The following is a 16,299-nucleotide window of genomic DNA, read 5'->3' on the forward strand; positions in this document are numbered from 1 at the left end:
CTGTGATATATTCTGTTTTGGTCATTATGCAGTTCATTCAGATGTACTTTAGCCTGTCTTTTCTGCTCCTATAATCTTATCTCAGGTTTTCTCCAGTGATTATTTGATTTATTGGTTTTTTTAAGAATCTGTCAGATGAACTAGTTATAATATTTTTCAGAAAGGTCCATTCATTTTCACCATTAACTTCTTCCTTGTTTTGTCTTTCCTTTATGCATTGACTGATCTCATTTTGATATGCTGTTTTAACAGTATCCAAGTGGAGTTTTTACAGATCTGATTTGAAGTGCTTTACGATGTTTCTTTTTTTTTTGTGTGTGAAATTTTAATTGGATCTCAGCAGAAATTCATTATCTCTATCCAGGTCAGCACTATGAAGGATTTTTGACATTCAAAATCGAAGATTTCACAGTTCTGCAAATTAGGAAGTGATATCTATGCAATTTTTAGTATTTGAGTCTGGTGAAGTCCAGGTGTATTTGTGGGCAAGTCTGATAAAGCATGGTCTTTGCAACTATGAGATTATTTTCTCTACAGAAATCAAGTAAATCTCCTCTCTCATTTCTTCTCTATTCAAAATTTAACCATCATTCCATGCATGATGTGTGAATATTACCTAACTTTGGCATTAAAATCACCTATAAATTGTTAGCGATGTATTTTGTATGTTGCATTCAATTTTTTCTTGTAGTTGTTGATAGAAATTATATGATATTCTGATCATGAAGAATGAGGAGCATACTGTTTTAATAAAAGTTTTTCTTCATGACTAGGCTACTTGTATATCGAGGCTAATGACTGAAGTGAATATACTTCATGCACAAAAACTTTTTTCCTTTACACTTTCTCGGCATCTTTAATTTCATTTCTAACCAAGTAAAAAAAACTTTCAACACAATCCATATAGCTTTGTGGCAGTTACATTTAATCTAGCTGACCTGCCATTCCTCTGCTACATTTGCCTGCTTATGTGGAGTAAATACCTAGAAGAGAAGGCAGACTCCTACTGCAGTGACACAGGAAAGTTGCACCCCTAGTCATCTAATACTCTAATAGCATTGGTAGAAGGAGTAAGAGGAAAAGAGAGAAGACCAATTAAATGATTTTGAGGCTCAGCCTTATTGAGTATGGACTTGATAACTACAGTACATGTATACTGTTGTGTGTTATTCACTGTAGGGTAAGAGAAATACAGCAGCTAATTACGTTTGCCAATTCAGAAGTTAAGTGACAATGAAGAAATGAGCAAGAGATATTATGGATCATATATAGATTGAATACTTAAAACTATTTATTACTATGCAATGATTTTTCACCTAATATTGTAAAATTATTTGAATTTGTTCTAAATTCAGGTTCTTTTAGTTGTCAAAACAAATTGTACAAGCATATAGAAGGAATTGCAGTGGTGTATCCTATTTCCTCTACTCTAGCAAATTATTTTATGGAACATTTTGAACAGCATATTCTCAGTGTTTTTTCTGCTAAGCTATTTATTTGGTACAGATATGCTGATGATGTTTTTGCTGTATGGAACTCTTCCTTGTCTGAACTTAACGAATTTCTTGTGAAAATTAATTCAGTAAATTACATAATTAAATTCACACTCAGACTAGAAGATAACAATGTCTCCCCTTTCTGATGTTCCTGTTCTGTGTCAACCCAGTGGCACTCTACACTTCTTAGTATAAAGAAGTGTAGAGTGCCACTATACAAGAAACCAACTCATACAGGTGAATATATAACGCTGCTTCTCATTATCTCTGTCAAATATATGGTGTGATTAAAACTTTAGTTCACCGTACACATAAGCTATGTTCTACCGACTCTCTTTTAAATAATGAGCTGTCATTTATTAGAACTACTTTCATCTCTAATGATTCTTCTCAAGTATCTTCTCCAATTCGGAAGTTAGCAATCATGGTATGCCAGTGTCTGTTCCTCTGTTCCTTTGATCTTGTAACAGTTCTTGTTACTCATCCATTTCTTTACAAGAAGCTATTGGTTTACCAGGAGATCTTCCCTCTAATTTCCCATTCATTATTTCCAGAGACGTTTTCCCTGCTGATCATCTTATGTGTCCTGCCATCTTTCACTTTCTTTCTGTTTATAAGGTCTTTTACACGTGCTATTTTGGTTCCTATTAACTTCAGTATCTCTTCATTGGTTTCTTTCATTCTTCACTGAAGAAATCTTCAGTGCTCTCCTACAGCACCATGTCAAAGGCCCGCAATTTCCTGATTATGTATTATGCATTTTCATGTCTCATATCCATGATTCAATGTGGACCATACATAGGATTTTGTTATTCTTATTTTACTCTGTCTATTTATTTCAGATATCATTAGCAATTTATTATTCCAAAATGCTTCTTTTGCTTTAGCTATTCTTGATTTTACTTCTGTAACTGCTGTTCCATCTTCTGAATTATAAGACTTTACATTTTGAATTAATTCCATTGATATTCTTAAAAGACAAAAACTGGTGAGATCTTTCTGAGCAATAAATACAAAATGTTATATTCAGGCAATGACAATCAAGGAAAAGAAGAAGTAGCCATAGTATTCAACACTAAATACGAGGCTAATCTTCTTGAATGGCAAGCAGTCTCAAGTAGAGTGATGTGGGCAAATATCAGAATGGAGAACTGGACAATGAGACTTATTTGTGCCTATGGTCCCACAGAAGGTTCTACTAAGGTAGAAGTGGAGGAATTTTTTGAGAATTTAGGGAAAGCATCTGACACAATGAAAAAGGAAAAGTTGGTCCTTGTTGGGGATTTAAATAGCAGAGTAGGAAATGATTGTCAGACATACAAAAATATATTGGGAAAAATTGGAGAAAAGAGCAAAGCTAATAATAATAATAATGGCAAATATTTGTTGGATTTCTGCTCAGGACATGGACTGGTTATTACTAACACCATGTTACAACATAATTGCCAATGACTTTATGCGTGGGTTATGCATGGAGAATGGTGTGGAATTTGTGGATGTGTGGAGTGAGTTCGATGGGCGAAAGTATTTTATTGGATTGTGATAGAGTGGAATTTTAGGAACTCCTATCTTATCACAATCTAACATGCGTTTCCAAACAAAAAAGGAATATAAATACAGGTGATTGCCTCTGAGTATAAATTTAGATCTTGTGGATATAAATACAGGTGATTGCCTCTGAGTATAAATTTAATGCTATGTTAATATATCAAGCAAGTTTCACTATGAGAGATTAAATAAGTGTGTATTTTGTACCATTCACAAATGAGTTAAAATCAATAATGAAAGTGTAAACCTTTAGCAGAGTTTTATAAAGTAATATGTATTAATAGATATAGAATGTTAGCACAAATTCAGCATGGGGGGGGGGGGGGAGTGAAGTTCAAAGGTCACGAAGCAGTGATGCAAGGGAGCGACTTGCCCCAAGCAAACAGCGTGATGTCAGCGCACGTGCGATAGCGGAGAAGCTGGACGCCGTGACGTAAGTGTGTTGGCTGGACATCGAGAAACGCCGAGAAAAAAGAGAGAAATATAAGGATCGTGCACTCCTGAAAAAAGGCTTTTTTGTTCCTGGATCTCCTAGTGTTCGTCTCGCGGTGGTGAAGGGTGGCAGTGCCTCTATACCGGAGGATTCTGATAAAGGCAGCAGCGGAACTCGGCAGTAGTATCTCCACGAAAGAAATAAGCCCGGCAGTCCATAGAAAGCCAGATTGATGCACGTGGACATTAAGGAGAGGCAGATTCCGGTAGACCATTGACACAATACAGAACTAAAGGGCAGATAAGTAGACTTTATTTGTATTTCACTGAATGTGAATGAGAGATTTGTGCCACATTGATAAAGTAGAAAAGGGAACATTAATGCTATTGATTAAGAATTTGTTGCTATTGTTTAGAGAAGGTTGCCTTAAATCTTATTGTCTACAACTGTGATAAAGTTCCTTAATATGTTATAAGAAGTTCCGAATATGTCTAGAGTGAGGAATTGCTAATTTATAAAGGGATTGTAAAAGATATAAATGCTATCTTGTGTGGTTTGGCAGAACCACTGAGAAATAGAAAGATTGTGATAATCTGCATGATTAAGGTATTTAAGAGTATAAATAAGATTCTTACTTTAAAGAATTACGGCATAATCAATTATAAGTACATTTGTAGTATTAGTAATATTTTAACTCTATCCTGACTGTCAGGAATTCCCTTAAGATGGGAATTAAGCTAATAGTATTGAATATACATATTTTTGATATATAATAAACCTTGCTTTTGTATCTAACTAAGACTATCTGTGATTTCTGGAATCCGATGCACCTCTTATAAAAATAATACGAACCTATGCGGAAGACTAGAGAAAAGTAAAGTTTGGTCACGTCTGCAAAGTTGCTAGGTATCATTTAAGTACTGTCCTGAGATCACCTCTTGATTAATAATAATGTTAATCTAATAGCGCTAAGTGGCACAGTGAAATATAAATTTTCTTGGCGTTTTACGAGAGGTAGATCTCAGACACTCTGATACTCTGGTGTTGCCTCGATCTCGAGGAAATTCCATTGTCCCTCAGAGGTACCACTTGATACCCGATTGAGAGTTTAACGGGATTTGACCCAAAGACTAAAGAATAGTTATAGGAGTAGAAAGTCAACACAACAATTTATATAAGATGGATGGGTTACATTTGAATGGATTTGGTATACGGAGGCTTGAAAAAGTGTTGATGAATGAAGTGGAAGTGGATGTACAGACTCAGGGAAATTAGATTTATTAAGACGGGGAGGTTGATATGCAGACTTTAGGGCGGCAGTTGAGTGTATGAATGAGTATAATATGCCCGAGAGAGTATGAAGGACAACAAATGAGAATGGGATAGTTAGTATAAGGCATCAAAGTAGGGATGGGACTAACGGGCTTCTGCAATTCATGTACACTAATGCCAGGAGTATTAGGAACAAGAAGGAAGAGTTTTTGGCCTTGGTTGGCACTTCCAGGCCGCAGGTTGTTGGTATTAGTGAAACATGTCTGACAGAAGATGATAAAGCTAGTGGGATTGAATGCGATGGGTATAGTGTGTTCAAGAGTGACAGGGAGAATAAAAAGGGGGGAGGAGTGTTATTGATGATAGCTGATGAGCTTCAGCCAAGGAGTATAGAAGTTGAACTGCAGGATAGAGAAAAGAGCACATTTGAGGCTATTTGGTGTGAGATAGAGTCTAGCAGAACAAAATATACAATTAGGTGCTGCTATAGACCAGGTGATGGAATAGATGGTGAGGATAGTATGCATAGGCGAATAGAAGAAATGAGTGGAAGGAAGGTAATTATTATGGGTGATTTCAATTATGATAACATTGACTGAAAGGAGGAGAGGGCACATGGGAGGAAGGAATTAGATTTTATGCAGTTATTAAGGGACAACTATCTGCGACAGCATGTAGTGGAAAATACTAGAGGGCAGAGAGTGCTTGACCTAGTAATTGCATCTGAGAATGTGGCTGTAACGAACATGACCATGTTGCCACGAATTGGTGAGAGTGATCATAAAGTCATGACTTGAGAGGTGGCTAAAGGAGTGGAATTTACAATTAAGACAGGGTACATGTGGAATTACCGGGCTGGTAAGTATGACAAGCTTAGGAGTGTGCTTGGCTCAGTGCCATGGCATGTAACACTGCAAGGGCTGGATGTTGATAGTGCATGGAAGGTCATTAAGAAGTGTTTCCAGGAGGTAATGGTTGACTGTATACCGAGAGTCCGAATAATAAATCATGTAGGGGTTAAATGGATGAATAACACTATTAAGCTTGAGCTGCAAAAAAAGAAACAATTGTGGAGGGAATTTAAGGAGAAAGGTGACCAGCAGGTGCAGGAACAGTATAAAGCTCAGGCCAGGAAGGTAACAAGGGTGGTAAGAAAAGCAAAAGCAGATTATGAAAGAAAATTGGCCATGCAGGCTAAAGAGAATCCCAAACAGTTTTTTCAATATGTTGCAAGTAAAAGGAAAAATGTTCATGGCAGAATGATTTTAAAAAATGCTGAGAGTAGGGAGGTAACCGAATCAGTCGATATAGTGGAATTACTGAGCGAGCACTTGGCAAGAGTATATCATCCAGGTGGTGACTTTGCAGGAATGGAAGAACCAACAGCTTATACTGGAATTGTGATGAATGAAGTAGAGGTAAATAGTCTATTACAGAACCTCAATGCCAATACATCTGTGGGATTGGATGGTATACCAGCTTGTGTCGTACGTGAAGCAGCGAAAGAATTGTCAGTGCCCTTGACCAATTTGTTTAATTTGCGCCTCGCGTCTGGGTCAGTCCCAAGAGGTGGAAAGAGCGGAAAATAGTTCTGCTGCATAAAGGTGGTTCCAAGGCTGCTTGAAAATTACCAGCCAATCAGCATAACAGGAATCGTTATCAAGGTCTTGAAGAAAATAGTCAAGCAGAAAATACAAGATTGGATAGATGAAAATGGGATACTGTATCGGGGACAGCATGGTTTTGTGAAGGGTAGGTCATGCCTCAGTAACTTGCTCACGTATTATAACACAGTGACGGCTGAACTGGATAAGGGTAATGGGTTTACAGTGATTCTACTGGACCTTGATAAGGCCTTTGACACGATACCACATGGAATTCTAATCAGTAAAATGCAGCATGTGGGGGGATGAATAGGTGGGTGGTTGATGGAGAGATATCAGAGAGTAGTTTATTCAGGAGTAGAGTCCACAAGACGGCCTGTGACTAGCGGTGTGCCACAAGGATCTGTTCTTGGACCACTGCTGTTTAATTTGTTCATTAATGATATAGGAAAGGATCTGAGAGGAACAGTTCATTTGTTTGCGAATGTTGCAAAGTTCGGTAGGGCAATAGTGAATGCAGATGATGTCAAAATTTTGCAGGATGATTTGGATAGATTAGTGGTGGTCTAAGGAGAATGGATGTCAATTTAATGTGGCAAAATGTAAGGTTATACATTTTGGGGTGAAAAGATTAGCAGCAGTTTACTACATTGGTGGAACTGTACTCCAGGAAATTGATGAGGCACAAGATTTAGGAGTGTTGGTGGATAAGGAGTTGAAGTTTAGGGGGCACATTGCAAAAGTGGCCAAATCAGCTCATCAAATCACTTGGTTGCTGAAGAATACGTTGACAAGCAGAGAAAAGTCACGTTATTGTTCCACTGTATCGAGCCTTGATAAGACCCCATCTCGACTACTGTGCCCAGATTTGGTCACCTAGGTTTCTTCTTGATGGGGAAGAGGTTGAGAGGATCCAGAGGCGAGTGACCAAGATGATAGCAGGTCTGTGGAATGAACCTTATGAGAACAGGTTGAGGATTTATGGGTTGCAAAAATTGGTTGAGAGGCAGAGGAGGGGAGATATGATTGAGACATTCAAATTACTGAAGGGTTTCTATAAAATTAATTCAGAAGATATTTTTGAGAACAGGGCTGGTTGGGGAGGACTAGGGGACATCCATGGAAGCTGGGAAAAAGTGTGATTAGTAAGGGTGTTAGAGCTGGGTTCTTTACTTTTAGAGTAGTGAATGAGTGGAATGGGCTGCCAGAGTCTGTGGTGGATGCTGTGACAGTGAATGAGTTTAAGGCGAGGTATGATAGATACTGTATGAATGTTGAATAGTTGTGATGAACATGATTTGGGGCCTCCCTTGATGAGTCGAAGGACTCCCTGGAGTTGCCCGTAATAATAATAAAAATGTGCACAAATTCACATTCAGAGAAGAGGCAAGAAATAAGAAAAGACTCATTCACTATGTTATTGTTGATAGTGATGTTTTCTCCCTTGTGCAGGACACCAGAGTGTACAGAGGATTTGAAATTGGAAGTGATCATGATCACTATTTAGTCTTGAGCAGGATAAAATTGAATTTCATATTGAAAAGAATAACATGTAAGAAAGTTTTAAAGCGAATTAATGTTGAGGCTCTCAAATGTGAACTGTAGACTAAAATATTATTGATTATTGAAGAAAAAATGAAACACAAAGATTATTGAAGAAAAAATGAAAGAGTTTGAGAACTGGAACCAAACTTTAGAGATTCAGTGGCAAGCATTGAAGAAAACCTTGATTGATTCAGGCAGAGAGGCATTTGGTGAGGTTGTCTGCAAGGATAGAAAAATCAGAACTCCATGGTGGACAGAAAGTTAAAGAGGCAGTGAAGGAAAAGAAGAAAGCATATCAAAAGTTCCTGGCAAATAAGTCAGCTTGTGCTCTTAGAGAATACACAGACAAATGTAAGAAAGCTAAACACTGTGTAAAACTAGCTAAACAAAAGTCATGGGAAGAATTTGGCAAGAACATAGAAAATAAATATCAAGAAGGTGGTAAGATATTCTGGAGGTTGTTGAAGAAGTTGAAAATGGAGAAAAGAGTACTGTAAAAGGAGTTAGAGATGATAAAGGTGACATGAAAACGGGATTAAAAGATATCCTTGAAGTATGGAGTAATTACTTCAAGAAATTTGTAAAGGAAACAAGCAGTGATAGCACAAATCAACAGGCATACAGTCAGGAATACATATCCATACTTGAAGTAGAAAAAGCCATCAAAGGCTTGAAATGTGGAAAGGCAGCAGGAGTAGATGATATTCGACCAGAAATGCTGAAGTATGGTGGTATAAAAGTCTTGCAGTGGCTGCACTGCTTAGTTCAGAAGGCCTGGACAGAGGGACGAATTCCTGATGATTGGAGTAGAGCTCTAATAGTACCCATATATAAAAAGGGAAGTAAACTGAATGTGAGAATTACAGTGGTATTTCCCTACTGAGTGTTCCTGGTAAGATATATGCAAGTATACTTGAGAAACAGTTGAGAAGGATTGAAGAAGAAAAGCTTGGTGAAGAACAAGCTGGATTCAGGCCAAATAGAGGCTGTCAGGATCAGATCTTCACTTTACGACAAATAGTGGAGAAATCATGGGAATATAACAAAGATCTGTATTTAAGTTTTGTCGATTTGGAAAAGGCATATGACAAGGTGCCAAGAGAGAAGCTATTCAATACGCTGCAGTTATATGGTGTCAATGGGGCTTTATATCAATACAAGCAATACAAGTCTTTATTTGAGTTGTAAGTCAGCAGTTAGAATTGATGGAAGTATAGGAAGATGGTTTAATGTTAAATCTGGTGTGAGACAAGGATGTACATTATCCTCTCTGTTATTCATTATCTATATGGATCACATTATGAATGAAAGTAGTATTGAACATGATATAAATATTGGAGATGTTAATGTCAGCTCTTTGCTTTATGCGGACGATGTTATACTTATCAATAAATCTGCTACGAGTCTGCAAGATTCCTTGACTAAATTGAATAACTGTTGTAATAGATATGGTATGAAGGTCAGCAATAAAAAGACAAAGACAATGAAAATAGGCAGAATCGTTGAAAATGTCAACTGCATTGTGAATGGAGAACCTGTGGAACAAGTAAAACATTTCACATACTTAGGGATGATTTTTAGTGATGTGGTAAATTAAATATGGAAATAGACAACAAAATCAATAAAGCTGGTATAGTAGGAAGTCAATTGAATAAATTCATATGGATTAAGAGAGAAATTAGTCAGAAAACTAAATTAGCTGTATACAAGACAGTGTTCAAACCAGTTTTAAATTATGGATCTGAGAGCTGGGTCAGAAGTAAAACGCTTGACCAAAGACTAGAGACTGCAGATATGAGATTCCTGAGAAAAATTAGAGGCGTGAACAGATGGCATCAATGGCAATATCATATTAAAAACGAGGATATTAGGAAAGAATTTGACATTGTTAGCATCCAGGAATGCATTAGCAGAGCTAAACTCAGGTGGTATGGTTATTTAAACAGAATGGGCGAGAAAAGATTATCAAAACAAGTGTTCTCTGCCAGGTTGGCAGGAAAACGACCCAGAGGAAGACCAAGATATAGGCAGATTGATACTGTACAAAGTGCCTTAGACGACAGAAATATAAGATCTGATAATATTGCAGTCTTGATAAGTAACAGAGTGATCTGGAGGTAAGTTGTAGATAGAAAGTTAGTGGTGATGTAAGTTTTTTATGTAGTACTATCATATCCTGTACACCCCTTGAGGGTACATGGCAGGAATTTGATGATGATGATGATATTCTTAAATTTGTGTTTTGTTGCTTCTTTTTGCTTATTACCATATTATTAAGACTGTCAGGGGCTCGTTGAGGGAGGCCACATAATACGCGCACCAGCTATCATACTTATTTTTGAATTCATTCACATTGCTTGCACATACTAAATCCAATGGTAATCCATTCCAGTCATGCACCACCTTATGAGAGAAAAATAGTCATAAAATGAAAAATTCCATCAATTGAAATCCTGAATGACCCTTTCAGAACTTTCTGCGTCTCAATCATATTACCGCTCTTTCTCCTGTTTGCTAGTGTCTGCAGTCTACAAATTTTCAATCTGTCTTGATAATCAGCATTCCACAATCCTGATATCTTTTTTAACACTCTGTTGCACTTTCAACACTATTAGAATCACAGCAGAGACCAGACCTGCGCACAATAATCCCAGTCAGGTCTTGTCAAGGCCTCATAAAGAGGCAAAATGACATTCTTATCTTTACATGTTAAAGTTCATTTCAGCATTGCAATTATCTTTTGAGTTGTTAAAGTTCATTTCAGCATTGCAATTGTCTTTTGAGTTGTATTTGCTACATGGCCCTCCTGAACTTCAACTTGCTATGTACTAACACTCCAAGATCTCTAGCCGGATCAGTTTCTTCCAGCATAATCACGCCAGAGTGCATGACTTTACATTTCTGTCATTGAACTGACATCCATTTTCCCATGCCCATAATTCCAGCCTGTTCAAATCATTCTGCAAGTAATGCATATCAGCAGCATTCCTGATTACCTTACCTATATTTGCATCATCAACAAATAGCTGTATGTCACCTGTCAAATCCTTCCCGATATCATTAATGTACAGATTGAATAACAGTGGACCAAGGACTGATCCTTGTGGTACATCATTAGTTGTTTTTTTTTTTTAATCTTTGTACTGGTTATGGGCAGTACTACCCAGACAGCTCGTCCAGACTTGATATACGCCTAAGCCTTTACAAGTGTTTCACCCTATGCCTGTTCTAGTTATCATTGTCGTCATTCTCTGGTGGCAATGCCATGCCACCAGTATGCCCTGTAGGGCCCTCAAAGAAAGAACTTTTATATCCTTCTGCGTAAGCCCAAGCTGTTTTTAAGTCCTTATAACTATCTGTACTCCATATGCCATGTAAAGAGATGGTGGCGCTGGTAAACCTCGGAGTTTCCCCATGCTCCTCCCGTATCTTACTAACTAGATCTTGGTTATTTTTATAATAATTTACTTTATTATTATGACTATAGGCTAGTGGGCACCCTGTTCCCACCACCTGGGCATCAACTACCCAAACGTCACCATCTCTTTTAATCACTAAGTCTGGCTTACGCAAACCCACGGAGGTCCTATAATGTGGTTCCACCGTAGTCTCCCAACCTTTCTCCTTAAAGCGGTTGTTCAGAATGGAGACCATGGCATAATGCCTCCTCACGCGGACCCCATGGGTGTGGAAGTAACACTGGGCTATATGAGACAATGTCTCACTGTAGTGGCAGCCAGCCCTACAGTTGGAGTCGTCACTACCCCATTGAGCTGTGCTGGCTCGAGTAGGCAGGGCATTGATCCTCGTCCTGATAAGGTCAATATACTCGAACCCAGGGAGGAGTCTGGTGCCATTCCTTACCCAATCATGCTGGGGAGGCACCAGATATGACTCCTTTAAAGGAGCACCATCTACAGAACAGTGCAACAGAGATGCCCATATCTTGTGTTCTGCAGGTGCTGACTCGATTAAATACCTTGATAATGGGACCAGCCTTTAGCCCGTCTAAAGTCTTCTTGTATTAATGGGCTATAGAAAGCCTCTCTGCAGATGGGGAAAGAAGATAGTTCTAACTGCGCGATTCTTGACAGTCATGGGATCAGCCATCTAAGTGATGGAACCCCAAGCCCACCATCCTTCACCCTCGCATGGAAATATGCAGTAGGACTGTCAGGCGGCAGTCGGAGCCATGATCTCTCAGCTGAACGGATAGCCCTGTCCATTCGGAACAGTACTGAGATATATGTCCTATTAAGCACAAACTTTGGTAAAAGCGAGGTAGGAGATAGTGGGAAAGGAGAAACAGTCTTTGCTGGGGCTTGAGAGGAGCTTTCCTCAAAGAAGCGATCCCAGCTTCTAGGATAGAAGGGACAGAAGACTTTCCCTTTGGGGTGAAGATGATACCGAGGTGTCTCCACTCTTCCAGGATGGTCAAAGCATGCAACGGCCTCCCGTGCAGAGAAAATTCTATAGTCTCGACCTTAAGCTTCTTGTCACGACCAGAGAAGACAAGAACTAAAGAGCAGGACTTCTCTACATTAATAGAAAGGCCTCGAATAGAGAAGAAGTCAAATTCCTGCAAGAAGGAGTTCCTGCAAGCCTATCTTAGTAGAGGTTACGAGAATAAGATCGTCTGCAAAGGCCATAGCATTAAAGGAAGAAACGCCTAGAGAGTAGCCTATGTGGCTAGGAAGAGAATGAAGAAACTCATCTATGATGCAGTTAAAGAAAAGGGGAGATAGAGGATCACCCTGGTGAACACCTCACACTGCAGGAATAGAAGTTGCATGGGACCCTGTAGTGATAGTGATGGAGCTACCCAAGTATAGCTCCATAACATAGGAAAGAAAAGGTTCTGGACATCCAGCAATAGACAGCGCTCGAAGGGGAGCAGGGAGGGAGATGCTATCAGAGGCTTAAGGTGGCGTCGGGAATTAGACAGAAGAGAAGAAAGAACATATATATTCTCGGCACAGCTGTCCAAAGGGACAAAAGCTCTCTGTCTATAATCATGATGTATATGTTGCTGAAGACGTTTAACTAATATTTTATGATAGAGTCTAAGTAACACAGGGGAGATGGTAATAGGTCTAAAGTCTGATGCACAGCTTGAAGTTTCTTTCTTCGGAATGAAGATAATTCTTGAAGCACGTAAGTATGGTGGTATTACTTTACTGGAAAGGAGAATGTCCACTAAGTCTTGAAGAATCTTCAACGGCACCTTCCGAAGCCTAGATGCAGGAAAGCCATCAGGTCCGGAGACAGAGAAATTGGATGGAAGAGCTGCTTTAATCTCCTGGATGGAGATGGAGACAGGCTGATATATTTGAAGGGCAGGAATGGACCTCAATATCGTAGGTTGGTCATCATAATCAGGGAAGTGTGGAGGTGGAGCAGAAAAGACTGTACTCCAGAATTTGACAAAATCATCATGTAAGTCTGTTAGAGGTGGAAGGGAAGCACCATCAAGGATGGTTTTGGCACGTTGCCCTCTATTCTTTTTATAGAGAGCCTGCATAACTGCATAGGCCCTCTTCCTCTGCTTCCTATTTGACAAAGTCATTGTAGAATGAGACGTAGACTGATGTTGACGAGGCATGAAGTATTCAGAGAATCTACGTCCCCCCCCCCCCCCCCCCGAGTTCTTGACTGGTAGCCAGTTCTTGAATTCTGATGACTCAAATTTTGAAGACTTGAAAGGGGGTTACCGCCTCCCCACCGAGTTCCATACTGGTAGGCTGGTTCTCCTTGAATTCTGATGACTCGAATTTAGAAGACTCGGCGGGGGTTTCCCCCCTCCCGATGCCTAAGGCACCCAACCCCTCAAGTTCCGAACTGGTAGGCCAGTTCTCCTTGAATTCTGATCACTCGAATTTTGAAGACTCGACACTCAGGGTAGCCACTGAGTTTCAAAACGTTTCAAATAACTTGACAAAAAATGTGACACAAAAATGTTTCACAAAAAAAGCTTATCATTTTATATTATAGAGTAGATTTTACAAATTATATTTACTATAAGAAACTATTCCTGTTGTTCCTCTAAGTATGCAATAGTGAGAGGTAAGTGTATATCTTGATCTTTCTCTAAATTTTTCTACTGTTTTTGCTACAGAAATCATAATTCTTGATACTATGCACAGAACAGTGCTGCTACTTTAAGTTTGCATTCTTATTGGCTTCTTATGAACAATTTTCTTCCAAATTAATGCCATTTTTCAGAGCTCCAACGTGGTCACATCTAACATTTTCGTCTTGTTAAGAACTTTTAAATGCATCAATCCATCTAGACCTTGATTGTCCTCTGTTTATTTTCCCTGCCATCCTGGCACCAAAGACCTGTTCTGCACCTGCATTTGTGATTAAACAAATCAGTATTTTATGGCTTCCAAATGATGGCAATTTTTTAACAACTAGGTTTCTGCTTCTGAATTGCCATCATAACTGATATAACAAGATGCACACTGGGTCCAGTGTTTGAATTATGTTAATTCAATTCTTCCATCAGAAACTTGGAAGACTTTTCATAAAGGCATAAGTTTCTCTTCTTATTCTGCAGGTTCTTATTCTGTAAGTCTTTCAATTTTTGTAATAAATCTTTCAAAATCTAAAAATCATTTGTAATAATCTGCAGTGCATTTTTTGAGGGGCAGGTGAATGGTATGCAATGGTAATGCATACCTGTATTAGCAGTGATGTGTCACATACGGATGAGGTATATTTATGAAATTTGTTTTTTCAGTAGACTTATTTCTAAAATTGGTATTTTTGAAATGTCTTAATATAAAATCTCCAATGTAATGTTATATTATTTTACATCATAAAAAATATTTGATTTTGTAAATTTGTATTACATAAGTTGTTTGGTTTCTATACTTTGTGAAGTACATATGAATAAATTTCCCTTATATATTATTTTGAGATAACTTATTAGCACATTACTGTTATTTCCTGCTACAATAAAACTTATTTATATTTAGATATATTTGATTATATACTTATATTATTCATATTCATTTTAATTATTTGTATATATTTATACAATAAATTTATTCTTGTGTGTGTTATATGCTTAATTCATATTCAGAAACGTTATTAGAATATAAAATAGCAACATCAGCACATTTTTTTTTCTTTTTCATATCTTTTTAATTTTAAAATTTTTCTGCTAGCAAAGAATGAGTACCAGCACTTTTTTACAAAAACGAAGCACTGATAATCCTGTACTTTGTTTTTTCATAGGTTGGGCTGTATAGTAGTTATATATATATATATATTCTAAGCCCAACCTATGATATAAAAAAAAAATTCTTAGGCATGGAGACATTTTTATTGGTATAAATTACATTTTTTTTTTGTTTAACCAAAATAATAAAAATTTATATATTTACATAGCATGGAGCCAATGTGAATGCTATGGATCTTTGGCAGTTTACTCCCCTTCATGAAGCTGCTTCAAAATCACGAGTGGAAGTATGTTCTCTATTGCTTAGTCATGGAGCAGATCCCACCTTTCTGAACTGCCATTCAAAGAGTGCCATTGATGTAGCATCAACCAGAGAACTTCAAGAAAGGTTATCGTGTAAGTTGAATTTTTTTTTCATTATAAAAAAATAAAATCATTATTTTCATAAATATTTAATTAAGAATATTTTGTTTTATCATAAAAATTTTGTTTTGCATATCATATAACATCATTAGTGTGAGCTGAAGAACAGTAATAGAAATTTAAATTAAACCCCCCCCCCCCAGAAAATATGCACATTACAATGGAATCCTAAACATGGTGTGTGTGTGTGTGTGTGTCTGTAAAAAAGTATTAATACAGTTGAGGATAACGATTTCCCAAACTTTTGCAGTAGAGATGGTCATTACAGATTAATTTAAATCATAATGGACTGATGGAATAAGTCTTCACCACTTTCTTAAAATAAATGTTCAAATTTATAAATACAATTTTGCAAGAGTTTTGTATTTGTATTATCCTATTGGATCCCATTGCTTAAGTTGTCAATTTCATGTTGGGCCAGACAAAATTTATGAAGTTGGATAAGCTGGATATGGTTCTAGTTCTAAAATTATTTATTTTTATTATTTATTTATTTTAAATACTAGTCTTCCAATTTGATCAAAATAAGACAAACTGCAAGAACATGGAACTTGGTAAATACCAGGTAGTACTAGTAATGTAATGGTGACAGTTCATATTTTAGAGATGGTAAGAGATTGCAGATTTGGTTGATGGGTTTGAAAGTTAATTGTAAACTGGAATTTCTTCAAAATCTTTGCTTTTACTTTCAGAAATGCCTTTAATATATGGAATAAGATTTCTGTGGATGTCTTCCTCTTTCGGGTGATGTTGAGGATAACTGAGTGATTTTTATGTTCAGTTCTTAAGTAT

General features: G+C 37.5%; 1 protein-coding gene across 1 annotated transcript in view; it reads left to right on the top strand.

Annotated features, from left to right (window-relative positions):
* The window catches only part of Tnks (tankyrase), a 443,661-nt gene that overhangs the window by 94,280 nt on the left and 333,082 nt on the right, over positions 1-16,299 (top strand). Inside the window, exon 6 of the mRNA XM_090403559.1 lies at positions 15,294-15,480. Coding sequence (XP_090259685.1) covers positions 15,294-15,480 — 187 coding nt within the window. The remainder of the gene's footprint in view (positions 1-15,293; positions 15,481-16,299) is intronic.

Source organism: Typopeltis vanoorti, chromosome 14 (genome assembly GCF_054136105.1).
Source record: "Typopeltis vanoorti isolate ZY-2024b chromosome 14, IOZ_Tvanoo_1.0, whole genome shotgun sequence".
Classification (NCBI taxonomy): Eukaryota; Metazoa; Arthropoda; class Arachnida; order Uropygi; family Thelyphonidae; genus Typopeltis; species Typopeltis vanoorti.